General features: G+C 63.7%; 5 protein-coding genes across 8 annotated transcripts; 3 read left to right on the top strand and 2 right to left on the bottom strand.

The window, feature by feature from the left end:
- MFAP1 (microfibril associated protein 1) lies at positions 1 to 5,219 on the top strand. The gene is made up of 9 exons (XM_009557702.2): positions 1 to 194; positions 358 to 577; positions 1,134 to 1,263; positions 1,501 to 1,688; positions 3,415 to 3,523; positions 3,599 to 3,759; positions 3,926 to 4,085; positions 4,439 to 4,528; positions 4,640 to 5,219. The coding sequence occupies exons 1-9, from the start codon at positions 116 to 118 to the stop codon at positions 4,820 to 4,822; spliced, it is 1,320 nt and encodes a 439-aa protein (XP_009555997.2). The 5' UTR covers positions 1 to 115; the 3' UTR covers positions 4,823 to 5,219.
- A 396-nt stretch (positions 5,220 to 5,615) lies between these two features.
- Positions 5,616 to 6,751, bottom strand: HYPK (huntingtin interacting protein K). The gene is made up of 4 exons (XM_054078136.1): positions 6,506 to 6,751; positions 6,254 to 6,309; positions 6,079 to 6,130; positions 5,616 to 5,778 (listed from the first exon to the last, which is right to left on the bottom strand). Exons 1-4 carry the CDS (start codon positions 6,689 to 6,691, stop codon positions 5,683 to 5,685), a joined length of 390 nt encoding a protein of 129 aa, XP_053934111.1. The 5' UTR covers positions 6,692 to 6,751; the 3' UTR covers positions 5,616 to 5,682.
- Positions 6,752 to 7,315: 564 nt separating this feature from the next.
- Positions 7,316 to 13,650, top strand: SERINC4 (serine incorporator 4). 4 transcript variants are annotated; one of them, XM_054077615.1, is made up of 13 exons: positions 7,320 to 7,992; positions 8,814 to 9,103; positions 9,216 to 9,362; positions 9,752 to 9,930; positions 10,004 to 10,083; positions 10,178 to 10,271; positions 10,334 to 10,545; positions 10,818 to 10,913; positions 10,989 to 11,115; positions 12,054 to 12,126; positions 12,424 to 12,475; positions 12,587 to 12,743; positions 13,156 to 13,650. In XM_054077615.1, the coding sequence occupies exons 1-13, from the start codon at positions 7,941 to 7,943 to the stop codon at positions 13,370 to 13,372; spliced, it is 1,776 nt and encodes a 591-aa protein (XP_053933590.1). In that variant the 5' UTR covers positions 7,320 to 7,940; the 3' UTR covers positions 13,373 to 13,650. The 4 variants fall into 4 exon arrangements, with proteins under 4 accessions (XP_053933589.1, XP_053933592.1, XP_053933590.1 ...); XM_054077614.1 differs by having other exon boundaries at positions 7,316 to 7,992; positions 12,424 to 12,743; XM_054077616.1 differs by lacking the exon at positions 7,320 to 7,992 and adding an exon at positions 8,286 to 8,302 and having other exon boundaries at positions 9,021 to 9,103; positions 12,424 to 12,743.
- Positions 13,651 to 16,471: 2,821 nt separating this feature from the next.
- Positions 16,472 to 17,096, bottom strand: SERF2 (small EDRK-rich factor 2). Its single transcript, XM_054077904.1, has 3 exons — positions 17,033 to 17,096; positions 16,723 to 16,831; positions 16,472 to 16,635 (listed from the first exon to the last, which is right to left on the bottom strand). Exons 1-3 carry the CDS (start codon positions 17,037 to 17,039, stop codon positions 16,572 to 16,574), a joined length of 180 nt encoding a protein of 59 aa, XP_053933879.1. The 5' UTR covers positions 17,040 to 17,096; the 3' UTR covers positions 16,472 to 16,571.
- Positions 17,097 to 19,865: 2,769 nt separating this feature from the next.
- Positions 19,866 to 26,039, top strand: ELL3 (elongation factor for RNA polymerase II 3). Its single transcript, XM_054077780.1, has 8 exons — positions 19,866 to 19,929; positions 20,017 to 20,339; positions 20,722 to 20,840; positions 22,057 to 22,174; positions 22,379 to 23,108; positions 23,576 to 23,630; positions 23,900 to 24,141; positions 24,261 to 26,039. The coding sequence occupies exons 1-8, from the start codon at positions 19,866 to 19,868 to the stop codon at positions 24,347 to 24,349; spliced, it is 1,740 nt and encodes a 579-aa protein (XP_053933755.1). The 3' UTR covers positions 24,350 to 26,039.
- Positions 26,040 to 26,137: the final 98 nt, after the last annotated feature.

Raw genomic sequence — 26,137 nt, 5'->3', positions numbered from 1 at the left:
GTTCCGCTTCCGGCGGAAGTATCACTGCAGTTCCTGTTCCGCTGAGCTCTGCCAGTAGCTATTGTCGCCGCTGCCGTTGCTCACCCGGGCCTGGCCCGGCCCCGCCGCCGCCACTATGTCGGTGCCCAGCGCCCTCATGAAGCAGCCGCCCATCCAGTCCACGGCGGGCGCCGTGCCTGTCCGCAACGAGAAGGGTGAGGGGTGCGGGGCCGGGGGGTGGCAGGACCGGGGGGATTCCGAGAGCGGGAGGAACAGGAGCAGGGGAGATCAAAAGGGGGGCCCGGACGGGAGCGACCAGGAGGGATCAGGGGAGCTGGAATGCTGGGCCGCGGTCACAGCCTGGGCACCTACCCACAGGCGAGTTGTCGATGGAGAAGGTGAAGGTAAAGCGGTACGTGTCCGGAAAGCGGCCCGACTATGCGCCCATGGAGTCCTCGGACGAGGAGGATGAGGAGTTCCAGTTTATCAAGAAGGCGAAGGAGCAGGAGGTGGAGCCTGAGGAGCAGGAGGAGGAGCTCGCCAACGACCCCCGGCTCCGCCGACTCCAGAACCGCATCGCCGAGGATGTGGAGGAGCGGTGAGTGCTGGGCCAGCCTGCAGAAGCTGTGCACCTGCCTGCCACACTTGCGGTCTGGCCCCAAAGGGCTGGGGAGCCCTGACCCTGCGGCCAGCGATTGTGGGAACACTGGGGGAAGCTGGGGGCGTTTGCTGGGAGAGTCTCTAGCTGTGCCAAGAGCAGCCTTTCCAACCTGGAGTTGCTGCTTCCCAGGGCACAGCTCCTCACCCGGGTACGGTTGGGGTTGCAGGTGGACACAGACAGAAATCAGCACCGAGGCTCAGGGTGGCAAGGAGGGTCTGGAGAGGCACACTCTAAGCACCATCTGCTTCCTCCTCTGGAGCAGCTGCTGTTTTGGTTCCAGTGAAGGGGTGTTTTCCTGCTGGGACCTCCCTTCCCACCCATGGATCAGGGGAGCTCCTGGTGCCCAGCCTCCTAGGACAGAGAATATGGGCTCTGCCTGTGCCCAGCAGCCTTGGTGTTTGCCACAGCCCTGTTAGGAATGGTCTATAAGCAGTCAGCTGCCCGCAGCCCCTTCCCAATGGAAATGCCATTGTGTAACCTACGTCTGCTCTAGGCTGGCGCGGCACCGTAAAATCGTGGAGCCAGAAGTGGTCGGAGAGAGTGATTCGGAGGTGGAGGGGGAAGCTTGGCGCTTGGAGCGGGAAGACACCAGCGAAGAAGAAGAGGAAGAGATTGATGATGAGGTGCGCCTTTGCGTGGGAACATGGGCTGTAGTGGAGTGGGACAAGCATCACAGCTGGGTGCAGTGCAACTCATGGGTTGCCATTCTCTTGTGTGGGATGGGACAAGGTGCTGGGAGAGGCCACCCTGCGTCCACAGCAATGGCACCAGTGCTCTCAGCGTCCTGCTTCCCGGGCAGGAGAGAGAGGGGAAGCAGTAGCTGAGCTGATTGTCTGACTCTCTGCGTATGCCTTTGTTAGGAAATCGAGCGTCGGCGCGGGATGATGCGTCAGCGAGCACAAGAGAGGAAAACTGAGGAGATGGAAGTGATGGAGCTGGAAGACGAAGGTCGATCTGGAGAAGAGTCGGAGTCGGAGTCTGAGTACGAGGAGTACACAGACAGCGAGGATGAAATGGAGCCACGTCTCAAACCTGTCTTCATCCGCAAGTGGGTGATGCGGCTGCACAGGTTGGCCCTGGGTTGGGTGTTGGGAGTGCAACCCATCTACAAGAAGGGTTGCAGGGAGGATCCGGGGAACTACACGCCTGTCAGTCTGACCTCAGTGCCGGGGAAAGTCATGCAAAAGGTAATCTTGAGTGCTATCATGAAGCATATGCAAGAGAATCGGGTGATCAGGCCCAGTCAGCATGGGTTTACAAAAGGCAGATCTTGCCAAACTAACCTGATCACCTTCTATGACAAAATCACTCAACTACTGGATGGGGGAAAGGCTGTGGATGGAGTCTTCTTGGACTTTGGTAAAGCCTTTGACACAGTTTCTCACAGCATTCTGCTTCAGAAACTGTCAGCCTCTGGCCTGCAGGGGCGCACACTCTCCTGGGTTGAAAACTGGTTGGATGGCCGGGCCCAAAGAATGGTGGTAAAAGGAGTTAACTCCAGCTGGAGGCCAGTCACAAGTGGGGTTCCTCAGGGCTCGGTACTGGGTCCAGCCCTGTTCAATGTCTTTATCAATGACCTGGATGAAGGCATTGAGTGCACCCTCAGCAAGTTTGCAGATGACACTAAGCTGGGTAGAAGCGTGGATCTGCTGGAGGGTAGGGAGGCTCTGCAAAGGGATCTGAACAGGCTGGACCGCTGAGCTGAGACCAATGGCATGAGGGTCAACAAGGCCAAATGCCGGGTCCTGCACTTGGGGCACAACAAACCTATGCAGCGCTACAGACTGGGGGAAGAGTGGCTGGAGAGCTGCACGGAGGAGAAGGACCTGGGGGTAATGGTTGACAGCAACTGAACATGAGCCAGCAGTGTGCCCAGGTGGCCAAGAAGGCCAATGGCATCTTGGCTTGGATCAGAAATGGGGTCACCAGCAGGTCCAGGGAGGTTATTCTCCCTCTGTACTCGGTACTGGTAAGACCGCACCTTGAGTACTGTGTTCAGCTCTGGGCCCCTCACCACGAGAAGGATGTTGAGGCTCTGGAGCGTGTCCAGAGAAGAGCAACGAAGCTGGTGAGTGGGCTGGAGAACAAGTCTTACGAGGAGCGGCTGAGAGAGCTGGCGTTGTTTAGCCTAGAGAAGAGGAGGCTGAGGAGTGACCTTATTACTCTCTACAACTACCTGAAAGGAGGTTGTGGAGAGGAGGGAGCTGGCCTCTTCTCCCAAGTGACAGAGGACAGGACAAGGGGGAATGGCCTGAAGCTCCGCCAGGGGAGGTTCAGGCTGGATATCAGAAAAAAATTCTTCACAGAAAGAGTCATCAGGCACTGGAACAGGCTGCCCAGGGAGGTGGTCAAGTCACCTTCCCTGGAGGTGTTTAAGGAACAGGTTGATGAAGTGGTTAGGGACATGGTTTAAGGGAGTGTTAGGAATGGTTGGACTCGATCCAGTGGGTCCTTTCCAACCTGGTGAGTCTATGAGTCTATGAGTGAGGGCCGAGCGGGCACTGCAGCTGCCATCTCTTCCTTTCCTCACGGCGGAACAGCACCAGGGAATTAGGGGCAATCCCTGCTCCAACAACCCCTCATCAGCTGCTGCGGTTGCTGTGTGTCAGACCCAGGACGGGGCCTGACCAGACCCTGGGCAGGGGCTGTACAGCAGTGGCTGTGCCCTGAAGCCAGGGCCTTGGCTCGCACTGCTCCCCTGCAGCTCTAGGGGAAGGAGGGAGATCTGTGTGGAACACAGAAGATCTGAAGGCTGTCGTGGTTCGTGCCTGCAGGAAGGACCGGATCACAGTTCAGGAGCGGGAAGCGGAAGCCCTGAAGCAGAAGGAGCTGGAGCAGGAGGCAAAGAGGATGGCGGAGGAGCGGCGCAAGTACACGCTCAAGGTGCTGGTGGGGCTGGTGTGGGATTGCTGAAGGGGGGCTGTCAGTGCAGTGAGCTCAGCTTACTCCTTGCTGCAGATTGTGGAAGAGGAGGCAAAGAAGGAGCTGGAGGAGAACAAGCGCTCGCTGGCAGCACTGGATGCACTGGATACAGATGATGAGAACGATGAGGAGGAGTACGAGGCCTGGAAAGTGCGAGAGCTGAAGCGGATCAAACGGGACCGTGAAGAGCGGGAAGCGTAAGTGTTACCTGTGTAGACATGAGAGGTCCATAGTCCCCTCAGGCTTCTTGCAGCAGCATGGCTGTCCTGCCTCCAGAGTCTGTAAATGTAGTCCCTTGGCCAGCTGCCCTCCCTGGAGGGTGTGGTGGGGCTGCAGGGTCTCCAGGATTTCTCTCCTGCCCAGCATGGAGAAGGAGAAGGCGGAGATCGAGCGAATGCGCAACCTGACAGAGGAGGAGCGTCGTGCTGAGCTGCGGGCCAATGGCAAGGTCATCACCAACAAGGCAGTGAAGGGCAAATACAAGTTCCTGCAGAAGTACTACCACCGTGGTGCTTTCTTCATGGTGAGTGGCCTGTGTATGGCCGGCTTCTCCCTTCGGCTCCTTCTGCCCCGAGCCAGCCCGAGTTGCCTCACCAGAGCACGTGAGGTTGAGGGTTCCCAGTTGAGACGGAGCTGAGGCAGCAGTGCTGTCCCTGTGTTGCTGGTTGGGGGGTGGGGGGCAGACCTGGATCAGAGCAGTGGCCTGAGGGGTGGCATCTGGGCAGGCCTCGGGGACAATGCTCGTGTCCCCACCCTCGGCTGTCAGTAAATTGGCACTGTGGCAGCCCTGGCAGAACAGCAGTACTGGCTGCTGGCGGCTGTCCCCAGTTCCCACCTGCTGGAAGGATGGGGGCTGGGCATGTCCTTCTCTGGCAGGATGAGGACGAGGAGGTCTACAAGAGGGACTTCAGCGCCCCGACCCTTGAGGACCACTTCAACAAGACCATCTTGCCCAAAGTGATGCAGGTAGGTGTGCGGCACCAGTGGGAAAGGGGTGCTGGTGCAAAAGGGGCACCAGTGGGAGCAGTGGGTCCCACGCCCTGTGAGCAGCTGCTCACCAATGCCTCTGTTCCCCAGGTCAAGAACTTTGGGCGCTCAGGGCGCACCAAGTACACGCACCTGGTGGACCAGGACACCACCTCCTTCGACTCTGCGTGGGGCCAGGAGAGTGCCCAGAATACAAAGTTCTTCAAGCAGAAAGCAGCGGGTGTGCGGGACGTCTTTGAGAGACCCTCGGCCAAGAAGCGGAAAACCACCTAAGGGTACAGACTGAGGGGCGCCTGCCAGGACAGAAGGGATACAGTATGTGGCAATGAGCCCTTCCTCCGTGCCCCTGTGCACACTGCCTGCCCCAGTGCTGCGGAGGATGGGACTGATCTGTGCTGGCCACACCACCGTCCCAGCCACAGCCACCCCTGGCAGTGCCATGCAGGAGTGCAGCAACAGCCCTGTTGCCTGGCTCCGGCACACCAGCTTCTGGAGGACTTCACAGACTTTTATCTCCGTCTGGTGCACAGGACCTCCCTGGCCCTGCTGCTTCCCCACTGTTGGTCTGGGCCCTGTTTTGATGCAGAGAAGCGGTGCCCCCGTCTCCACAGGGTTTGGCTTTTCTACCTGGGGTGGGGCTGGGTTTGATTAAAGCGATTCTTTTCTTACACATTCCAGCTGTGGGGTCTGCAGAACGCAGCCATTCCATACTGCCTTTCCAAGAGATGGAGGGGCTGGCACAGCCTGGGAGATGCCATCAGGGCCTGTGAGAGCGGCTGTCGCCGTGCTCTGTTCACCACTGCTCCCATCTTGGCACTGCACCCTCGGATGCAGGGCTGCAGCTCTACAGGGATGTGAGAAGGGAGCGCTGACCTGCTGCATGCCACAGGGAGGGTCTGTTTGGCACCGTGGTTAAAAGCAGGGACAGCACAGCATGTTGGCACTCAGGCAGGTCACTGCACCCTGCCCCCCAGTCAGGATGTGCTGGCACAATGCCACATATCTTCCCCAAGACTGGACTGTGTTCAGAACCCCTGGAGCCACAGGGACCATAGCGAGAGCCCGCTCTGCCAGTGCTTTTATTGGGAAGTGACAGCAGCGAGGGACAGCCCCACATCCAGCAGTCCTGGCTCTCAGTTGGTGAGAGTGATGAGTGCCTCCACCACGTTCCCCATGTGCTCCCGCAGGCTGCGCTCTGCCACCGCCCGTGAGATCTCCATCTCGTTCATCTGCAGGGAAACTGCCACGGTCACAGAACAACGTGGTGTAGTGGGATGGGACTGGGGCAGTGGGGCCACTCAGCCACCAGACCCCAGCATGCCGGGAAGGACTGGGACAGGACACAGCTGTGCCAGGGGATGGGCTGGGGCGTGGCTGTGCTGCCAGCTGGGTTGGGACAGGACAGGATGGGGCACAGCTGTTCCATGGAATGAGACAGGACAGGACAGGATGGAGCATGGCTGTGCTGTGCGATGGGACAGGACGGGATGGGGCATACCACTGCCTACCCAGTATCCCCCTCTACTCACAATCAGCTCCAGGTCCTCCTTCTTGATGGTCACTTTTGCCAGCTCCTTCTCCCTGCAGCAGACACGAAAAAATTCCCGGTGTACCGGCTGCCTCCTCCAGTGACCAGCAGCTCCCCCGGTGACCGACAGGGCCTTCCCCGGTTTACTGGTCGCCCCGAACTAGCGCGGCCATTACCTCTCCTGCTTTGCCTTCTGCTCCCTCGACCTCCGGTCTCCGATCACCGACATGGCCTGGCGAGACGAGCGCGGTCACCGGGCGGGCGGTGGGGGGTCGGCACTCTCCCTGCCCGCTCCCACTCCCGCAGCGGCCCCGTTTCACCCCTGCTCCCCCTCCGCCCGGTCCCGCCGGTGCCTCTGCTCCTCCCCGCTCCCCCCGCCCCGCTGCTGCTGCCGCCGGTCCCCCTGCGCCCCGCCGCCGGTCCCGCACCGTCTCGAGGTTGGAGCTCTGGATCTCCTTCTCCTCGGCGTAGTCGGTGACGCGCTCCAGGTCGGCGGCACCGCTGTCGTGTTTCCGCGGCTTCTCAGCCGCGCGGCCGCCCGCCCCATCCCCGCCACTGCCGCCGCCGTTCGGCTCCGTCTCCAGCTCCAGCTCCACGTCCCCCTCGGCTGCCATCCCGCCGCCCCGGGAGCGCGCGCCGCGCTTCCGGCCTCGTGCGCCCGCCGGAAGAGCCCGCCCCGCCCCGGCGCGCCAGCGGGATCTGTACCGGCTGTCCTCGGGGCTCGGTGCCAGCAACCCACAGGGATCTGTACCGGCACCCCCCGGGCTGGGCACCAGCAACCGCCGGGACTCGGTACCGGCACCCCCCGGGCTGGGCACCAGCAACCGCCGGGACTCGGTACCGGCACCCCCGGGCTGGGCACCAGCAACCCCCGGGACTCGGTACCGGCACCCCCCGGGCCGGGCACCAGCAACCCCCGGGACTCGGTACCAGCACCCCCCGGGCTGGGCACTGGCTGCTCCCGGGACTCGGTTCTGGCAGCCCGCAGGCCGGGTACCGGCTGCTCCCGGGGGGTGCCGGTACAGATGCTGTGCTGTCCCTGCTTTTAACCACGGTGCCAAACAGACCCTCCCTGTGGCATGCAGCAGGTCAGCACTCCCTTCTCACATCCCTGTAGAGCTGCAGCCCTGCATCCGAGGGTGCAGTGCCAAGATGGGAGCAGTGGTGAACAGAGCACGGCGACAGCCGCTCTCACAGGCCCTGATGGCATCTCCCAGGCTGTGCCAGCCCCTCCATCTCTTGGAAAGGCAGTATGGAATGGCTGCGTTCTGCAGACCCCACAGCTGGAATGTGTAAGAAAAGAATCGCTTTAATCAAACCCAGCCCCACCCCAGGTAGAAAAGCCAAACCCTGTGGAGACGGGGGCACCGCTTCTCTGCATCAAAACAGGGCCCAGACCAACAGTGGGGAAGCAGCAGGGCCAGGGAGGTCCTGTGCACCAGACGGAGATAAAAGTCTGTGAAGTCCTCCAGAAGCTGGTGTGCCGGAGCCAGGCAACAGGGCTGTTGCTGCACTCCTGCATGGCACTGCCAGGGGTGGCTGTGGCTGGGACGGTGGTGTGGCCAGCACAGATCAGTCCCATCCTCCGCAGCACTGGGGCAGGCAGTGTGCACAGGGGCACGGAGGAAGGGCTCATTGCCACATACTGTATCCCTTCTGTCCTGGCAGGTGCCCCTAAGTCTGTACCCTTAGGTGGTTTTCCGCTTCTTGGCCGAGGGTCTCTCAAAGACTCGGTTCTGGCAGCCCGCAGGCCGGGTATCAGCTGCTCCCGGGGATCCGTACCGGCAACCCTCCAAGCTGGACACCAGCGGCTCCCCATGCTTGGTGCTGGCAGCTCCCAGGGCAGAGGGTCTCCGATGTGTGATGCCAGGGGACCGGGTGCCCCACCGGCAGAGACACCAGGCTGGGAAGGAGCGTAGGTCTGCCCAGGGGCTGGGACACTGCAGCAGGGTCGGGATGGGACGGATCCATGAGCCAAGGCCAATGAGATGGGATCCAACCAGACCAAGTGCCGAGTCCTGCACTGGGGTCGCACCAACCCTGGGCAGCTCCAGGCTTGGGGAGGAGCGTCTGGAATAGGACCTGGAGGTGCTGGTTGATAGTGGCTGAACATGAGCCAGCAGTGTGCCCAGGTGGCCAAGAAAGCCAATAGCATCTTGGCTTGGATCAGAAATGGTGTGGCCAGCAGGACCTGGGAAGTGATTCTTCCCCTGTGCTCTGCACTGGTGAGGCTGCACCTCGAATGGTGGGTTCAGTTTTGGGCCCCTCGCTACAAGAAAGACCTTGAGGTCCTGGATCATGTCCAGAGAAGAGCAATGAAGCTGGTGAAGGGGCTGGAGAACAAGGGTTATGAGGAGCGGCTGTGGGAGCTGGGGTTGTTTAGCCTGGAGAAGAGGAGGCTGAGAGGAGATCTTATTGCTCTCTGCAACTGCCTAAAAGGAGGTTGCAGAAAGGTGGATGTTGGTCTCTTCTCCCAAGTGATAGGATGAGAGGGAACAGCCTTAAGCTGTGTCAGGGGAAGTTTAGATTGGACATCAGGAAAACTTTCTTCCCAGAAAGGGTTCTTAGGTACCGGCAGAGGCTGCCCCGGGAGGTGGTGGAATCACCATCCCTGGAGGTGTTTGAAAGGTGGTAGAGGAGGTGCCTGGGGACATGATTTAATAGTGGACAGGTACGGTTGGAGCTGGTGATCCCAAAGGTGTTTTCCAACCTAATGATTCTATGATTGCCACACAGGTGATGGCACCCCGCAGACCTTGTGTGCCCCCCATGCCCAAGCTGGCTGCCATGGCCATATCCTGCCCAGTGAGGGGCCAGGGTCCCAGGCAGCTGTCCCCATTGGCGGGGGTCCCTCCCTGCAGAGCTCCCCGGCGGTGCCTGCTGGAGGTGACAGTCAGCAGATGGTGGGGCGGGCCGAGCCGACAATCCTCCTAATCCCATCAGGGCAGCGGGGACAAGCGGAGCCGAGCCAGGCCATGGCAGGCACACGGGCACACGGCCGCCTCCTGCACTCACTGCTCTGCCAGGTGGGACTGAGGGCACTGGTGGGCTGGCGGGAGGGTGGCCTGGGTGGGGGTGCCCAGCCATGCTGGGGGCAGCTCCGGCCCATGGGGTCCCTGCTGACTGTGCTTCCCTCAGCTGTGCTGCGTCGGTGGCTGCGGCTGCTGCCGCGGGCTCCGCGTGTCCACAGGCACCCGCATCCTCTACACGCTCCTGCATGTCCTGGCCTCTGCCGTGTGCTGCCTCATGCTGTCCCACACCGTGGCCCAGGCTGTCCGGGAGAAGGTGATGGCAGGAGCTGGGACACACAGGGTGCTGGGGGGTGCTGAGATGATGAGAGTCCTGCGGTCCCAGAGGCACTTGAGGTGCTAGGGGTCCCAGGAGCACCGAGGGTGCTGGGGGTGCCAGAATTGCCAGGGAAGCCAGGAGCACCAGGTGGGGATACTGGGAGTAATGGGGCTGCTGGGTGTGCTGGCACTGCCAACAGGGGAGGGATACCAGGGGGTACCAAAGATGAGGACTTGCCCAGTGTCATGGGAATCCTGGGGTCCTAGTGGTGGAGCAGATATTAGGAATGCTGGGAGTGTCGGGTGTCCAAGGTTGCTGGATGCTGTGTGCACCCTGGGGTGCTGGGCGCAGCGTCAGCCCTGTCCTGTCACTTGCTGTGCCTGCAGCTGCCCTTTGCGGCGGCGCTGTGCAAACACCTGCCAGGGGGCACGGACTGTGAGCGGCTGGTGGGCTCCTCGGCCGTGTACCGCGTCTGCTTTGGCACCTCCTGCTTCCACCTGGTGCAGGCCGCCCTGCTTCTCAATGTGCGGTCCAGCACCGACTGCCGTGCTCAGCTCCACAACAGGTACGGGGGCTGAGGCCATGGGCTGCAGAGGGCTGAGGGAGGTCTTATCTCCCTGACGCTTGCTGCCCTGCAGGTTCTGGCTCCTGAAGCTGCTGGTGCTGGTGGGCCTCTGTGCCGCCAGTTTCTTCATCCCTGAGGATGGCTTCATCCAAGGTACATCCCCCACCCTGCCCATGCTAGCAGCTGCGGGGCTGGTCCTGGCACCCCGTGCCTCACGTGCCAGCCCCACGCTGCCCTCTCCCTGCAGCCTGGCACTACACAGGCGTCTGCGGGGGTTTTGCCTTCATCCTCATCCAGCTGGTGCTGATCACCGCCTTTGCACACACCTGGAACAAGAACTGGTGAGTGCCGGGGTGCCAGGCGGGTGCCTGACTGCTGCCGGCTCTCAACCACTCTCCCACAGGCTGACGGGCGCCTCGCAGGACAAGCGTTGGTACCTGGCTGTGCTGCTGGCCACGGCTGCCTTCTACACCCTTGCCTCTGCCGCCTTCTCCTTCCTCTACAAGTACTATACCCACCCGGCCGCCTGCCACCTCAACAAGGCACTGCTCGCTGTCAACGGCAGCCTCTGCGGCATCATGTCCTTCATCTCCATCACGCCCTGCGTGCGGCTCAGTGAGTCCCACAAGGCACACGCGGCACCGTATGGGCCATTGTGTTGCAGGGCTGGCTGCGTCTGGGGGTTGGGCTCCCAGCTCCAGGCAAGCACTTGGGCACCTGGGGAGGACTCAGTGCCCTGTGGCTCCCGCTGGCCCCTCCTGAGCCTCAGCCCAGTGCCTTGGGCAGTGGAGTGGTGGGAGGGGGCTGCAAGAGGCCCACATGGAGCCCATCCACCAGCTCCTGGTGACCCTGGGGCTCCAGTGACACCTCTGATCCCCACTTTGCAGAGCAGCCGCGGTCGGGGCTGCTGCAGTCCTCCATCATCAGCTGCTATGTGATGTACCTCACCTTCTCCGCGTTGTCCAGCCGTCCCCCAGAGCGAGGTGGGTGCTCCCGCCTGACGCCGGCAGCCCTTGGCTCCGGCGCCGTGCGCCTGTCTCACCTCCACCTTCCCGCAGTGTTCTACAAGGGGCAGAACCTCACAGTCTGCTTCCCGGGCATCCGGCAGGATGAGATGCAGACGGAGGACACCACCGTCGCCATCCTGGGGGCTGCCATCATGTATGCCTGCGTGCTCTTCGCATGGTGCGTGTGCCAGCGGCGTGGGGTGGGCAGGGCACCCACAGCACCATCCCCTCAGGCACAGTCAGAGCAACAGGCACCACATGGGAGCTCCGTTCCCAGCCTATGGCATGGCCAGCAGAGCCAGGGGATGTCCCGAGGGATGGCAGGGCCAGAGCAGGCAGGGGAGCTGATTGATGATCGATAAGAAGCTTGACATGAGCCGGCATTGCCTGTTCACAGGCCACAAGGCCAACCATGTCCTGGTCTGCATCCAAAGCAGCATGGCCAGCAGGGCGAGGGAAGGGGGTCTGCCCCTCTATTCCTCTCTTGTGAGACCTCACTTGGAGTCCTGTGTCCAGTTCTGGAATCCTCAACATAAGGAGGATATGGAACTGTTGGAATGGGTTCCGAGGAGGCTACAAGGATGATCAGAGGGCTGGAGCATACAAGGGACAGTTTGAGAGAGTTGGGGTTGTTCAGCCTGGAGAAGACCATATAGTGACCTTCCAGTACCTGAAGGTGCTACAAGAAAGCTGGGGAGGGACTTATTTATAAAGGCATGGAGTGATAGGATGAGGGGGAACAGCTTTAAATTGGAAAGGGGCAGATTTAAACTGGACGTAAGGAGGAATGGGGTGGGGAAGCACTGGCCCAGGTTGCCCAGGGAAGTTGTGGCTGCCCCATCCCTGGAGGTGTTCAAGGCCAGGTTGGACGGGGCTGTGAGTCCCCTGATCCAGTGGGAGCTGTCCCTGCCCGTTACAGGAGCTTGGAATTAAGTGATCTTTTAAGGCTCCTTCCAATTCAAACCATTCTATGATCTGCAGACGGGCAGGGGCAGCGCAGTGACCCCAGGCTCGGCAGGGCTCCTGCAGCTGTGTCAGATCCATGGGGCAGACTCGGGGCCTGGCACAGGGCAGCGGGTGCCTGTTTTATGCTTTCTGCTTCTCTCCTGGGTGCAGCAATGAAGCCTCCTACCTCGCTGAAATCTTTGGGCCCCTCTGGATGGTCAAAGTCTACAGCTTTGAGTTTAAAGTGAGTGCAAATGCTGCCTCCCTCAGCTGCGTGCCGTGTCCTCCTGCCACAGGCACCCCAGGCCTGCTGCCCCCAGCCTTCCCGGGTCCCCATCCCAGGGCAAGGGCAGATTCATCCAGCTAAGAACAAGGGGCTTCCCACAGCACGCCCCCATCTGTGCCAGCTCCTTGGAGCCAGGCAGCCCCAGCACCAGGCAGGGCCGCATCCTGCAGTAGGACTGAGCCCAGCAGTGGTAGCCGTGGGGTCTGGCTGCCCTGCCCCACCAGGATTTGTCAGTGCGCCGCTCCTTCTCTGCAGAAACCCTCCTGTTGCTTCTGCTGCCCAGAGAAGATGAAGGGAGAGCTGAGAGGTGGGTGCTGGGCAGAGCCCACAGTAGCGCTTACCCTCGGGCATTATGAACCAGCCCGGGGGTGCCAGCAAGGAAGGAGTTGGGAGCTGCCATGCTCCTGTGCTCCCCCAGGCACCGAGCAGACAGGTGAGCAAGCGGAGGAGACCGACGGGGGACAGTGCATGGTCCAGGATGAGCGAGAGCGGGTGGTCTACAGCTACTCAGCCTTCCACTTTGTCTTCTTCCTTGCCTCACTCTACGTCATGATGACCCTCACCAACTGGTTCAGGTGGGGCCCCGTGCTGCTCGCCTTCCCTCTTGGCAGCTGCCCAGTGAGACTGCAGCCCTGCCAGCAATGTCACTCTCCCAGCAATGTCACTCTCCCAGCCCCAACCCGCTCCCCATGGAGACTCAGACTGCCACATTGCCCTCCCCGCTGGCCCTCTGCTCCGGGCCATGCTGGTGCCACTGAGCTAGCACCTGCCAGGGAACTACACAACTCTGCACCCTTTGACAGCTCTGCAGCCCTGTGCTGCAGGGAGACGGGCTGGGGTCTGTGGGGCAGGGGACTCCCTGGCAGGTGGGGAATGCCCAGGGACACACGGCTCCTGGGACACATGATGACCTGGAGGCTACGGCTGATGGTGGGATCCCTTGTGTCGGCGTCCCTTGGACACCCAACGCCTGACCTCTCCCACCAGCTACGAGAATGCGGTGCTGGAGACCACCTTCACACATGGCAGCTGGTCAACCTTCTGGGTGAAGGTGTCTTCATGCTGGGCCTGCGTCCTGCTCTACCTGTGGCTGCTGCTGAGCCCGCTCTGCTTCCACGGCTCCCACCAGCACCAGCGCAACAGCCCAGTGCTGCGCATTGTGCGGCGACGACGTGCCCCACAGCGCATCAGCATCTCCATGTAGTCCCTGCTGGGATGGATTGTGCCTGATCCTGCGTGGCAGCAGCTGGGAATGGTCCTGCTGTGCTCAAGCCCCGCTGGCCTCCCCTGACCCACAGTCCCAGAAGATGGTGGCATCAGAGGGGACTCAGGAGGTGGGGGCTGCCAGGGACACTGCACCTATGGTGAGCCGGAGCAAGTGGGTGGTGGGTACCCAGCCTGGGGCCAGCGATGGGAGCTGGGCTCTGCCCCAGCAGCCTCCACGTCTCAGCTCACCTGCCAGTGTGGCACTTGCTGTAAATATCTCCTTGAATACATTTTTACATAAAACTCTAGTCTGAACCTGTGCCCCCCACCCCAAGCAGCTGTGGCGCTGGACACGGGGGTGCCTGGAGCACCCCAGCACAGATCCCATCCATGCAGCGATCATGGCCAAGGGTGGCTTCAGGGTGATGGAGAGGAAGGACAAGGAGGAGTACCGGCAGCCGGGACACCTGCCTGGACCTGCCAGCGCATCCCTCCAGGCCCGCTGCTGGTGATTCTGGTGCCATTGGGCATCACCGAGGGTCTCCGGCCGTCCCAGGGCACGAGGGGTGTGGGGAGACCCGGAGGGCGCCTGTGCCAGCCCAGGGCGGGGAGCTCTCCCGCGCAGATGCTGCAGCCCTGCAGGGAGCCGCTGGCCCTGCGGAAGCCGGTGGTGGAGAAGCTGACGTTTGCCAGCGACGTCAGGATGCTGCAGAAAGCCTAAGCCCGGTGGGCAGCCGCGGCTCAGCCCAGGAGACGGCCCCGGCCCGGGGGTGCCGCTGCTGCGAGGTGGCGCCCCCTGCCCGTGAGCCTCAAGCCGCTCCTCCGCCAGGACCAGGAGCCTCTGCGCGAGCCACGATCACCTGCGTTCGGCCGTGCGGGTCACCGCTGAGCCCTGCGGCGGGAGGAGCGGCTGGGACTGAGATCCAGCGGGGACAGCGGGGCTGGCAGGGACGCTGAGCGCAGGCTGGCTCGGGTCCCCTCACTTGCCTGCCTGCGCCCTGGCTCAGGGCACGCAGCAGAGGGGCTGCTGCTGGCGCTCTGGCTCCCGCATGAGCCCCGGAACAGCCACCCACGGCCTCCCCCCCCCCCCCCCCACTGGATGCCTTCTCCCCCCGCAGCCCCTTCACTTCCTGCAGCAGTGAGTGATGGAGGTCAGAGGGCAGCACCGGCTGTGGGATGCCCTCCCTGAGCACTGCCCTGTGGCACAAACCCCTACACCACCTGCTCCCAGGCTGAGGCCCCTCACCGTGACATCTGTCACCCTGCAGCCCCCCCCCCCCCAAGAGGCGAGGCAGAAGGACCCCGCGGCTCTGCCAGGCCCTTTGGCAAGGGGAAGCTTCTTGCCTTCCTGATGGAGGTTACCAGCAACTCCCCATCCAGTGCAAAGGGCCAGGCTTGGGGGCAATCAGGTCTCAGCCCACGCCACACGGGCCCCCAGTGCCCCTCGTCTCAGCAGCAGTGTGAGGAGGACCCCACACCCCCTGCCCCGTGGCTGCTGCTGAGGGGGGCACAGGCAAACCCAGCCTTCTGCACTACTGCCTGAATGAGTTCTGACATGTGTCCAGCACCCTTGGAGGCCCCCAGTACCCCAGGTACCCACCTGCACCTTCAAAATCCCCCCCTGCACCCCACCCCAGACCCTCAGAGCCCCCCTCCAACATCCTGGACGTTTGGGCCAGGGCAAAGGCAGCACCTGACTGTCCTGCTGGGCAAGGGTGGACTTGCAGATAACACAGCTGTTGGTGGTGTATGGAGTGCAAATCACATTCCTGGTCTGGGACACAGCTGGTCAGAGGTGAGCAGGCAGGCACTGGGGCTGTCACGCTGAGTCCAGCTCCAACAGCAGCCCCACAGCCTGGCAGTCACTGACCCAGCAGCAGTGACACCCCCAGGCCCAGAGCATCACCCCATCCTACTTCCACAAAGCCCAGTGTCCTGCTCCTCTGCACCAGCTTCCTGAGCAACATTCATCAGTGGATTGAGGACAGCGAGGCAGCGGGAAGGGTCTGGCAGGCCTCTGGCTCCACCGAGAGGGGCAGGAGCCTCGGGGCTTCCTCAAGGAGCAGAGGGCAGACAGGAGGTAGCTGTGCTGCTTGCTAAGCAAGGCATGGGGCCAGCCTCTGGACCAGTGGGGGTGCATCCCTCCCTTTTTGCTTTTGCTGGTGTTTGTGTTGATCTGGAACTGCACTCTGCTCCTGGGCACAGTGTGGGTGTGACAGGAGGCAGATGGTGCATGGGGCAGAGCTCCATGGCTCCGGGAGGTGGGAGGGCTGGGAACTGCCAGGACCCTGAGCCCCCCTCCCCTTGCCAGGACACCAAGTGGCCACTACTGCTCACGCTGGTGGGCAACAAGGTGGACCTGTGGCCCAGCCTGCCAGAGACAGCGGGGCTCCTCAGCATCCAGGCAGGCACATTCTAGGGAACCGCCAGCACCCACTGCACCCGAGGCCTGCAGTTCTCTGCACTGCGGGACCAGCACCGAGGGCAGTACTATGCAATGGAGGTGGTGATGCATCTTGCCTGGTGAGAAGCCCTGCCTGTCACCGTGTCTAGCTCTGGATGGTGCAGAGCCTGCAGCAGCTCCAGGCTCCATCCCGCTGGGGCAGTGGGCCCAGTTGCTGCTGATGCGCTGGGCCCCACAGGGAAGCAAAGAGGACGATGGGCAACCGCGAAGGCTTGGCTGCTGCTGGGCCTAGTTCAGAAGGGTAGCTGCTGGCTTTGTGTGCTCCCCATGGGCGATTCCCAGCTCCAGCTGTGCCCGCAGAGGTGCTGCGGGACAGGAAGCTTGTTCCATTTCAGCTCCTGCGCATCTCACCGGCTGCAGCAGTTGCCCCATCCCTGGGGGAACATCACCTCCCATCCCTCCTTCCCACTCAGCCCCCTCCAGCACAATCCTTTCCCACTTCCGTGCCCTCTGCCCCCGCCCCATCCTCCCCAGGCCGTTCTCCCTCGCCTCCCTCCACCCCAACGGCCCACACTCGGGTCTCCCCGGTTCCCACTTGCAGGCACCCCCAGGCCAGCCCCCGTGAGGGACGCACACTGCCCCCCCCTGCTCCCCGGTAGCCGCCTCTCCCGGCACACAGGAAGCAGACAGGGCCTCCATGAGCTACTTTAATAGGAGCCGTCCCCGGGGCTCGCACCGGGTGCCGCCGAGGGCCCCGTCTCCAGAGCTGCGCTGCGCATCCCACCGGTCCCGGTTACTTGGCGCTCTCCTTCTTCTCGTCCGCCTTCTTCTGCTTCTGCTGCATGATCTCCGAGTCCCTGCGGAGAGCGGTAGCCCGGGCTGGCAGCGGAACAGGCGCCGCCACCGGTGCGGGACGGGGGGGTGCGGGGCGGCCCCGCGCTCACCTCTGCTTGCGGGCGGCGGCCGAGAGCCCGTCGTCCCGTCGCTTGCCCTTGCCCGAGTCGCTTTGTTTCTTCAGGTTCTTCTGCCGCGCCAGTTCGCGCTGGTTCCCGCCTGGAACGGCGCGGCCGCGTCACCACGGGGGGCACCGGGCACCGGCCCCGCAGCCAGGCGCGCCCGGTCCCCGCCCCGGTCCCCGCCCCCATCCCGCACTCCCGGCTCCGCCTCTCCCCTCACCCAGCACCCAGAGGTCCCGAGTCCCGCCGCTCCACCTGCCCCCAGACCACACTCCCGGGCCCCGCAGCCCGCACTCACGGGTCATGGCGCCGCTACCTCCCACCCTCCGCTCCGCCGCCACGTCCCGCACTGCCCCCCCCGGCCCCGCCCCGCCCCGCGCTTTAAGCGCCCGCCGCAGCCAATGGCCGCGCAGTGCCCGCCCCCGCCGCCCTCCCATTGGCCAGCAGACGCGCCTCGGCCCCGCCTGATTGGCCCGCGGGCTACTGCTGCCGCGCCGCCGGCGGGGGCGAAAAAGCCGGAAGCTGCGGCGCATGCGAGAAGAACGGAAGACGCCCCGGGGTGACGTCATGGGCGGGAGGGATGTGGCGAGCGGAGGGGGCGGTGCGGGAGCCGGGAAGGGCAGTCCATAGGCAGGCCGGGGGCGAGGGGCAGTGCGGGAGCCGGGGCGGGGCAGTGCAGTGCAGGAGGGAGGCGCGGGAGACAGGGTGGGAAGTCAATGGGCGGGGGCGATGCGGGAGCCGGTGCGGAGGGGTGAATCGGTGTGGGCAGTCAGTGGGAGGGGGCGATCAAAAAGGCGGTGCGGGACGGGCGGGGACGGGGCAGTACACGGGGGTGCGGGCAAGGGGCGATGCGCGGCGGTTGGCACGGGGCGAGGGGCAGGAGCGGTGCGGAAGCCGGTGAGGGGAGCGAGGCCGGTGCGGGGGAGGAACCCGTCCAGGCAGCGTGTGCGGTGGGGCTGCGGCCGTCCCGCCCCCTCGGGCCGATGCCCCGAGTCGCAGCTTCTCCCCCATCTGTCTGCAGGGCTCTGCGGGAGGCGCCGCGGTGAACTCCCCGCACCCGGCCCCTACGCACCCGGGGCTCGTCGGCTGCCCCACGCAGTGGCTGGGGCCCTGTGGGGCGCTCCGGCGCTTCACCAGCCGCGAGAGCTCGTCGTGGATCACCTGCGGGCGGGGACGGATGCGGGGGTCGGGCCTCGGGGGACTCCGGTGACACGGTGCCCGGCTCCTACGGGACCCCGGCCACCTCGTTGCTGCCCGTGCCCGGCTCTGGCGGGAGCCCTGAGGGTCGTGGCTGCCTCCAAACCCGCCTCCTGCGCGATCCCCGACGGTTCCCGTGGCCCGGTGCCAGGCCCTGGCGGGACCCCCGCCCGCCCCAGCGCTCCCAGTGCCCGGGTCCTGCAGCCCCCGCCCGCCCCGCACCCCGCACCTTGCTAGCGGGGTCCAGCTCCAGGGCTCGCCTTAGATCGAGGGTGGCCTCCGCGTCCCAGCCCCGCCGCGCCAGCAGCTGTGGGGAGAGGAGCGGGCGGTAGCGGCTGGCGGGGCCGGCGGGCAATGCGGGGCTCTCTGGGGGCCAGTGCGGGGCCGGTTCGGGTCCCACCTGCCCGCGGCGGAGCAGCGCCCGGCCGTTGTCAGGGCTGATGCGGAGCGCAGCGTCGCAGGCTGCCAGCGCCTCGTCCTCCCGCTCCAGCTTCAGCGCGGCGGCCGCGCAGTTGTTGAGGCACTTCACGCGCTGCTCCCGCAGCTCCTCGTCCTCCTGCGGTGCGGGCGGGGCTGCAGGGTGAGCGCGGGTTCAGCGCCCCCGCTGTCCCGTGTCCGCCTCGGTGTCTCCTCTGCCCCGCTACTCCCCCCGCCCGGTGCCCGGTGTCTCTTCTGCCTTCCGCCCCGGTGAATCCCTCCGCCCGGTGCCCCCGGCTCTCACCGGCGTCGGTCCCGTCGAGCGCGCTCAGGGCGAGCCGGTAGGAGCGCAGCGCCGCCGCGAAGTCGCCCCTGGCGAAGTGGAAGTTGCCCCTCTCCCGGCGCTGCCCGCCCAGGCGCAGGCGGGTGGCGGGCGGCAGCGGCTGCGGGGCCGGGTCCCGCACCTCCAGCAGCGTCACTTCGAACAGCAGCGGCGCCTCGGGCGGCACGTCGGGCTCCCTGCGGGCACGGTGCCGCCTGCACCGCGCCCGGGCCGCACGGACCCCCGGCTCCCACCCGCCCTGCCCCTTCGCCCCCCGGCCCCGCTCCTCGCCCGCCCTACCTGCCCGGGCGGCCGTAGCAGTAAGGGGAGGCGGCGAGGAAGAAGGCGACCTCCCCGAGCTGCATGGTGGGGACGCCGAGCTCCAGGGCCTGCGGGGGGCACGGCGGGGCTGGAGGGGGGGGCACCGTGCGGGGGAGGGGGCACCGTGCGGGGGGGGAGGGGCACCGTGCGGGGCTTACCTGCACCACGTCGCCGTGTCCCGGCACGAAGCTGAGCCGCGGGTCCCGCTCCACCAGCTCGCCGTCCTCCAGGGCGCCCAGCACCTTCACCGACATCTCCTGCCCCGGCCGCGCCCGCGCCCCTCCCGACCCGTTCAGCACCACGCGCTTCCGCAGCAGTCGGTCCTCTGTGGACGGCACCGGCACTGAACCCCCGGTGCCCTGAGACCCCCCTGGTGCCCTCAGCCTCTCTGGCACCCCCAGGACTGAGCCTCCCCGCGACCGCCGGTGCCCTTAAGCCCCCGGTGCTCTGAGCGCATCAGGGATCCCGGGACCCTGAGCTCCTCTGGTACCTCCAAGACCTGGTTATGCCAGGTTATGCCCTGAGGCCCCCTGGGACCCCCAGGACCCTGAGAACCCTGGGACCGCCGGTGCCCTGAGCCCCACGGTGCCCCGAGCGCATCCGGGATCCCGGGAGGCCAAGCCCCAGCGCCCCGCTCCCCCCGCGCTCACCCGTCAGGTCGCTCCAGCCCTCGGCGGCGAAGAGCGGCGCGAAGCCGCCGGGCCCCGGCACCGCCAGCGCCTCCAGCCGCCGGTAGAAGAGCCGCTCCTCCTCGCGCCCCGACGGCGGCGGGATGGCGGTGTGGGGCAGCCAGAACCGCACCCGCCGCCCCGGGGCACGCCGCCGCCCGGGCCCCGCCTCCCGCCTCGGGGACCTGCCGGGCTCGGGGCCCGCCATGCCCCGCCGCCACCGGCCGGGCGCGGTGCGGGACCCCCAGGGCTTGTCGGCGGCCGCCCGCGGTCCCCAGGCAGCACCGAGCGCATCCCGCCGTTACCTAACGCCGGGAAGCGGCTCAGGGGATTAGCGGGGCCCGGCGGCAAAAATAGACGGATCAGACCAGCCCCGCCGCGGGGCTCCCGCCGCGGCCCCCGGGACCGGCCCTCCCCGCCCCGCCGCTGCCCTCGGGACCGCCCCGGCCCCGCCGGCCGCGCTCCCGCAGTCCCGGCGATGCCGCGGACGGAGCTGCTCCGGTACCGGGCTGGCGGCGCGGGCACCTGGCGCAGCCTCCTGCCCGTGCGGCTCTCGGCGGCAGCGGCGCGGGAGGCGGCAGGTGCGGCCGGGGCAGCGGGTGTCCGGGCGGGATTCACCGCACCCGCTCTTCTTGCGGGGGGGGCCGGGGCCCGCGATCGCCTTCCAGGGGAGCCAGGGGGTGAGTGGGGGACCGGGGAGAAGCGGAGAACCCGGGGTTGCCAAGGAGGGGGGAGGAACTGAGGGGGCGCCGGGAGTGAAGGGATCAAGAGGACTGAGGAGTGGGGAGACTGGGAGGGACTGGGGGGATCCAGGGAGTGGGGGGACTGGGGGGAAATGGGGAATGGGGGGACTGGGAGAAACAGAGCAAGACTGGGAAACCCAGGGCGGCTGCGGAGTGGGGAGACTGGGGGAGCCACAGGGATCGGAGTGAGTGGCTCGGGGATCCGGAGGGATCGGAGAGATGGGTCCCCATGGGCCATAGCTGATGGGAGTTGGGGCAGCATCCCGGGGGACCGAGAGGCTCGGGCAGACGTGATCCTGACAGCCACTCCTGCTGGCAGTGCCTGACGGTGCCAGGGGGCCCTGGGACACCCCCACGGATCTTCATCTTCTCCATCTCCTGCTGCAGCCAGGATGAGCCGTGGGGCAGCTTGGAGTGTGTGCGGCTGGCCGTGTCCTGGTGAGCCTGTGACCCGTACCTGGTGATGTAGGTAGCTCCTGGTGAGCCCCCGATGCCCATGGTCCCAGGCGTCCGGCAGCACCAGGCAGGTTCACTCTCGCTCTCTTCACGGTCCCTGATGGCCCTGGCAGAGAAGCCTGGTGCTTTCAGGATCTAAAAGTTCCTAAAGCCTTCCCCAAGCTCACAGCATCCTGAGGATACCTGTAGGGGTATCCGGAGAGCCGGGGCAGCTGCATCCTGGAGATGAGGCCATCGGAGACGGTCTGGGGTCAGACCCCTGCTCCTGAGCTTGTTTTCGGGGTACCACCTTGAAGGGCCTTCTCTGGGCATCGCATGGGGCTGGGGAGTGTGCTGGGTTCCCCTAGTGGGAGGTGGTGTCTTCTTCCAGGCTGGGTCAGACCTGGCTGGACAGCCTGAGCAGCATCTGGGTGAAAATCTCAGTCTGTGCCGTGAAGAGCACCTGCCCAGAGCTGTGGGAGCCTGCGTCCCAGGTGAAGGAGCCCAGCAGAGCAGTTGTTGAGCCCGATCCGGCTGTGCTTGGCTACGGTTAGTGCGGTGCCACGGGTGGCACTGGCGCGAGCAGCAGCAGGTGCTGAGCCTTCACTCCCTGCCAGGTTTCACGGCTGTGGGGCCCAGCTCTTCCCCTGGGACACCAGGGCTGCCTCCTCTGGGACGATACAGCAGCAGCTCTGCGTGTCCAGGGATCTCACGCCGCACCACTGTGTGGGAGGTTCCAGTGGCGCTGGGAGAGCTGTGCGATGTCCCTGCCCCGTCAGGCTGACGGAGCAGCCGTGGCAGGCTGGGGCACACGGGTTCAGGGGGCTCTGTGCCAGGAGGGGTGTGGGAGGAAAGTAGAACCTGGTGTGATTTTCCCTGGGGGCTCATGCTGTTCTGCCCCAATGCGTCCACAGACAAAGGTGTCACAACTCCTGAGAAGGGCAGCGTGACCACCGCGCTGCAGAAGGGTGCTGTCTGCCATGACCCCAAGCGCATGCAGCCCAGGCCAGCAGCAGCCAGCGCCAGGGCTTCTCTTCCAAGCCCTGGGCCCTGCAGCCCCGTTGTGAGCCCAAGTGGCTGCAACGGCTGGAGGGGACACCGGCGGGCAGACTTGGCAGGGCACAGCTGCCGGTGATGCTGGATGAGGTGAGGATGCCAGCTGCAGCACCTGCTCCAGTGTGGGAGCGCTACTGCAGGCCCACCCTGCTGTGTCACCCAGGACACAGAGCTGGACCCTGCTACCGTGGTACGAAGGGAATCCTGGTGGGACAGGAGCGGGAGGACAGGCCGGGGAACATGGCTCGGGAGCGGCTGCAAGATGCCCTGCTGCAGCACAGGTAGACAGGGGCGCTGGGGACCAGTGATGAGGGGAATCGGGTCCTTGATCACTGCTGAAGTCCAGCCGTGGGCACGGTGTGTTCACCCCCAGGTACTCAGCACCCTTTGGGCAAGACTGGATCCTCCCCTCTGCTGCCCTGGCACTTGGCATTTGGAGATGCTTTCTCCAGCCTTTTTCTCTGCTCTCTCTCGTGCCCCTGGAGCCAGGACTGCAGACCCTCTGCCCCATCCTTCCTGGTGCCTCTGCAGCAGCCTCCAGGGCACGGGTCCCCGCAGGCCACCAGCAGGAACCTTCTGGGGGTGGTAAGTGCTCAGCGGTTCTGGTAGCGAGGTCCCCGTGGGGGGAGAGCCTGGTTCAGCACAGCTGCTTCCCAAAGGCATCAGTTGTCTTCTCTTGGTGCCTCCTTCCCAGGAAAGCCCCCTTTGTCCGTCCTCAGCCTAAATGCTCTAGGGCTCTGGCCTCTGCCCTTGCCTTGTGTACTGGCTACCCTGGGCAGGGTGCTGCTGCAAGGGGGAGTGGTACTGCTGTGGCCCCCAGTACAGCCCAAAGGACAGGGCATGCCTCAGCACTGACATGGAGCGAGGGATACAACAGCCCTAGGATAGAGCTGATGAGGTTCCTGCAGCACCAGGTTCCAGCGCTGGGGACCAGGACAGGCCTGCGGCAGAGCAATTTTGTCTTTCAGAAGTGCCTGGCACTGCTGGACTTCTCAGATGCCAGAGCGAGCAAGAGGTCCCGGGTGCCAGCATCCAGCTCTAGCTCAGAGGAATGGCACTGGAGCTGCACGCAGACAGTCAGCACTCAGCACGTTGCACCTTTGCCACCCGGCAGCTGTTCTGTGGAGCTGGAGAGCCTGGAGAGCAAGGAGGAGGCAGGCGATTCCCGGCAGGAGAGTGCCCTACGTCTGGAGCAGCACCTCCCTGTCCCCACAGGTGAGGGGCTGCCTGGGCAGGAGGACAGGGTCACAGCCCCGAGGTGCTCAGCGCAGCCAGTTCACATGGCAGAAGCTGTACCAGACCCCAGGGTGCCCAGAGAGGAGTCTGATGGCCCAGAATGGGACTCTTAGCAAGCAGGGAGGCTTTGGCCCAGAGGCCAAGGTAAATGGAAAGACACAAGCCTGGGTTCGCCACTGCTGCAGCCCCTGCACCCAGTGGTGCTGGATGAGGTGAGGGTGCTGGCTGCAGTGATCGCTCTGGTGTAGGAGAGCTGCCACGTGCCCACCCTGCTGTGCTCCCCCAGGATGCAGAGCCCTGGGGTCTCCCCACTGGGCTCTGTGCCCACCGGAGCTGTGCAACTGCAGGCTCTGCTTTGGGAAAGGGGCCTTCCCGTGAGCCCGGAGCAGGACCGGTTCTGGTAGAGAGGTGCTCCAGAGAGATTTAACCCTCCTGATCCTTGACAGATGCCAGGTCTCAGCCTCGCAGCTCCTCCTTAGCAGAGATCCTGGATTACTTGCGGTAAGACAGCTTGGCACTCACTGCCAAGGGGCTTCCTGGTGCTCAGTGGGATTTGGCCCAGCCCCATGCACGGGCTGGGCTGAGAGGAGCTGCTGCCGCCCCTCCAATGGCAGCAAAAGAACAGGCTGCAGTCTCAAGAACAATCCTGCCTGCTTGCTGCCCCTCACGCCAAGGGCCGTGGCACTGGCAGCCCTCCCAGAGCAAGGACTCTGCTCCACTGCCCAGGTCCCGCAGGCCCATGGAGAACCAGCTTCTCCTGGTTGCTGCAGGAAATACCCTACCATCTACTCAGCAGAGCAGTGCAGAGCCTACGAGGCAGCATTTAGCACAGACTACGCTGAATACTGCTGTCTGCATGCTCGCATTCGGAACGTGAGCAGAAGAGTCATTTGGCTGGGAGCCAAAATGAAGATGTTGAGACAAGGAACGGAGGAACGCAAGGCACGTGGGGGACCTGGAGCACGATGCAGCTATGCTCCAGTTCTGCTCATCTGCCACTTCTGGGTTGCAGGTGCTTGAAGCTACAACTGTGCATGAGTACAGCCACTTCAAGAAGTGAGGGTGGATGCAGGGCAGGGACTGGGTTCCACGCTGGAGCTGATCTTTACACATATTATTTCTTCCCTCCAGACTTATCCCAGCTATCACCAGGAGAAGCAGCACTGCGAATACCTCCACCAGAAGCTGTCTCACATCAAAAGCCTGATTCTACAGTTTGAAGGAAGTGGGAACTTGTAGGCAAACAGCTGCTACAGTTCTTTTTTAGCTTGCTTAACAGGAGTGCCCCTGAAGTGTGAGGGAAGCAGATCCAAGCTGCTCCTGCCGCCCTGCAATACTCGAGGCCAGCTGGAGAGCAAGAGACTTGGCTGCGGAGGAGAGGCAGTACTGTCCACTTGGAGCCCTCCTGCCAAAGGCTGAGCCCTGGTAGCCATCTCACCAAAGTCTTTGGGGAGTGGCTGCCCTCTCACAGGGCTGGAGCAGTTTTCCACACGAGTCTCGTGTCTGTCATGTTTACTCAGTTAACTAGGAATCCTTCCTCAGATGTCTGTTCCTCCTGAACTGAAGCCTCGTTAGCTTCAGTTTCATTGCAGCAGATGGTAAGGTTTACCTGGGTAGCCACCCGTCAGTACAGCTCCCTTTCTCCCATCCTTTGTCTCTTGTCAGAGAGCTTCAGCCAAGCCTGCACTTACCGACTCTGGCTGCTCCAGGCACCCGGCCAAACCAACTGGATCTCACCGCATGCACGCCCCAGGCCAGCAGTCACAGAGTGGGAGCAAAGTGAGGACCAGGAAAGCCTCCCCAGGCTCTCCCTTGCCCGAGACAGGGCAATGCCCTCTCCCCCAGTGAAGGGGTGCTCTGGCTTGGTTGTACAGTGGGCAGCAGGGCCTGTTGGATTCTTCATTCCTTGCACTCCGTAACCGGCTGCAAGGTTCCTGCCAGCTCCAGGTACAGGGAGTACTCACCATCCCCCTCCATGCATCCATGTCTGTTCTGAGAGACTGGAACGCCTGCTCCTGGTAGGGCATACAGAGGCAGATGTAGTATCAGAGTGGGATGTAGCTGGGGAAGAGAATTGTGCCTTTCAGAAGTGATGGGGCGTAGCTGAGAGAATTGTGTAGAGAGAATTGTGTGCTAAGCATTTTATGAGCCACTAGACCTGGAGAATTCCAGCAGCAATAAATAATTGGTACTCAGCCTTCATAGTTGTGGGGGAGAAATCCAGAGAAAGCAGCTCTGTCCTCTTACCATGGTAACTGCTGCAACGCAGCTGAGCCTTAAGGGCCTCCAGATCCTCACTTTCAACTCACATGCAGCCCAAGATATTGGGAGCCATGGCAACAGCTCCTCTGTCCCACTCTGGCTTGCTCCTGACCTCCCCAGGCAGCACATTGCGGACTGCTGGAAGGTAGGACTGCCTGCACCCCAAGACAGTCACTCAGAGCCAGCACCATCCACCTGCAGTACAGGATCCTATCTCTCTCCCTTGAGAGGGAACCACAACTACCAGCTTGCTTTCCTCTAAGAGAAGTGATGATCTTACAACTGACTGTCCTCCTAGCTGTGCTAGCACCAGACAGACGCACTGACCGTGAGGAATGCCCTCAGCGTTGGCTGGACTTGCCTGTGTGCAGTGCTCCTTCCCTACACTTGATGACTTTTGCATCAGCTGAAAAGCCCATTTATTGCTGCTGCTTGCATGCTGCTGAGCAAGCCCTGTGCTTTTCTAGATCCAACAGTCGTGGGTAGAACCACACGCCTCCAGCCTTGCCAAGGCAGCAGAAGCATTTGTGAACAGACTCCCGAGCCCCAGATGAGCACAAATGCAGCCCATGAAGCATGGCACACTGGGACAGCTGCTACTGCCACACTTTGGAAGGACTCCTGTGAGCAGAGGAAGGAGAACAGGGTAACAGCTGAGCCCATGGATCTAAAGACAGACTTGTGAAGGCTGGCTAAAGGAAACAGACTCACAGTAGGGAGCAGCAGGATCCTGGTGTTAGGCTTGA

This window comes from Cuculus canorus, chromosome 12, assembly GCF_017976375.1.
Source record: "Cuculus canorus isolate bCucCan1 chromosome 12, bCucCan1.pri, whole genome shotgun sequence".
Classification (NCBI taxonomy): Eukaryota; Metazoa; Chordata; class Aves; order Cuculiformes; family Cuculidae; genus Cuculus; species Cuculus canorus.
The sequence above is the reverse complement of the archived record's forward strand: the minus strand, read 5'-3'. Positions and strand labels throughout refer to the sequence as shown.

What these genes read in the sequence shown, in the direction of transcription:
- MFAP1 (XM_009557702.2), top strand. Translation starts at nt 116, where the DNA reads ATGTCGGTGCCCAGCGCCCTCATGAAGCAGCCGCCCATCCAGTCCACG. An exon ending in GCCGAGGATGTGGAGGAGCG is followed by an intron (nt 578 to 1,133) that starts GTGAGTGCTGGG and finishes CGTCTGCTCTAG; the next exon opens with GCTGGCGCGGCACCGTAAAA. An exon ending in ACCGTGGTGCTTTCTTCATG is followed by an intron (nt 4,086 to 4,438) that starts GTGAGTGGCCTG and finishes CTTCTCTGGCAG; the next exon opens with GATGAGGACGAGGAGGTCTA.
- SERINC4 (XM_054077614.1), top strand. Translation starts at nt 7,941, where the DNA reads ATGCCAGGGGACCGGGTGCCCCACCGGCAGAGACACCAGGCTGGGAAG. An exon ending in CACACCTGGAACAAGAACTG is followed by an intron (nt 10,272 to 10,333) that starts GTGAGTGCCGGG and finishes ACTCTCCCACAG; the next exon opens with GCTGACGGGCGCCTCGCAGG. An exon ending in TCTACAGCTTTGAGTTTAAA is followed by an intron (nt 12,127 to 12,423) that starts GTGAGTGCAAAT and finishes CCTTCTCTGCAG; the next exon opens with AAACCCTCCTGTTGCTTCTG.
- ELL3 (XM_054077780.1), top strand. Translation starts at nt 19,866, where the DNA reads ATGCCCCGCCGCCACCGGCCGGGCGCGGTGCGGGACCCCCAGGGCTTG. An exon ending in GTGCGGCTGGCCGTGTCCTG is followed by an intron (nt 20,841 to 22,056) that starts GTGAGCCTGTGA and finishes TGTGTCACCCAG; the next exon opens with GACACAGAGCTGGACCCTGC. An exon ending in GATGCCCTGCTGCAGCACAG is followed by an intron (nt 22,175 to 22,378) that starts GTAGACAGGGGC and finishes GTGCCCCTGGAG; the next exon opens with CCAGGACTGCAGACCCTCTG.
- HYPK (XM_054078136.1), bottom strand. Translation starts at nt 6,691, where the DNA reads ATGGCAGCCGAGGGGGACGTGGAGCTGGAGCTGGAGACGGAGCCGAAC. An exon ending in CAGAAGGCAAAGCAGGAGAG is followed by an intron (nt 6,131 to 6,253) that starts GTAATGGCCGCG and finishes TGTCTGCTGCAG; the next exon opens with GGAGAAGGAGCTGGCAAAAG. An exon ending in AGGAGGACCTGGAGCTGATT is followed by an intron (nt 5,779 to 6,078) that starts GTGAGTAGAGGG and finishes GTTTCCCTGCAG; the next exon opens with ATGAACGAGATGGAGATCTC.
- SERF2 (XM_054077904.1), bottom strand. An exon ending in GCCGCCGCCCGCAAGCAGAG is followed by an intron (nt 16,636 to 16,722) that starts GTGAGCGCGGGG and finishes CGCTCTCCGCAG; the next exon opens with GGACTCGGAGATCATGCAGC.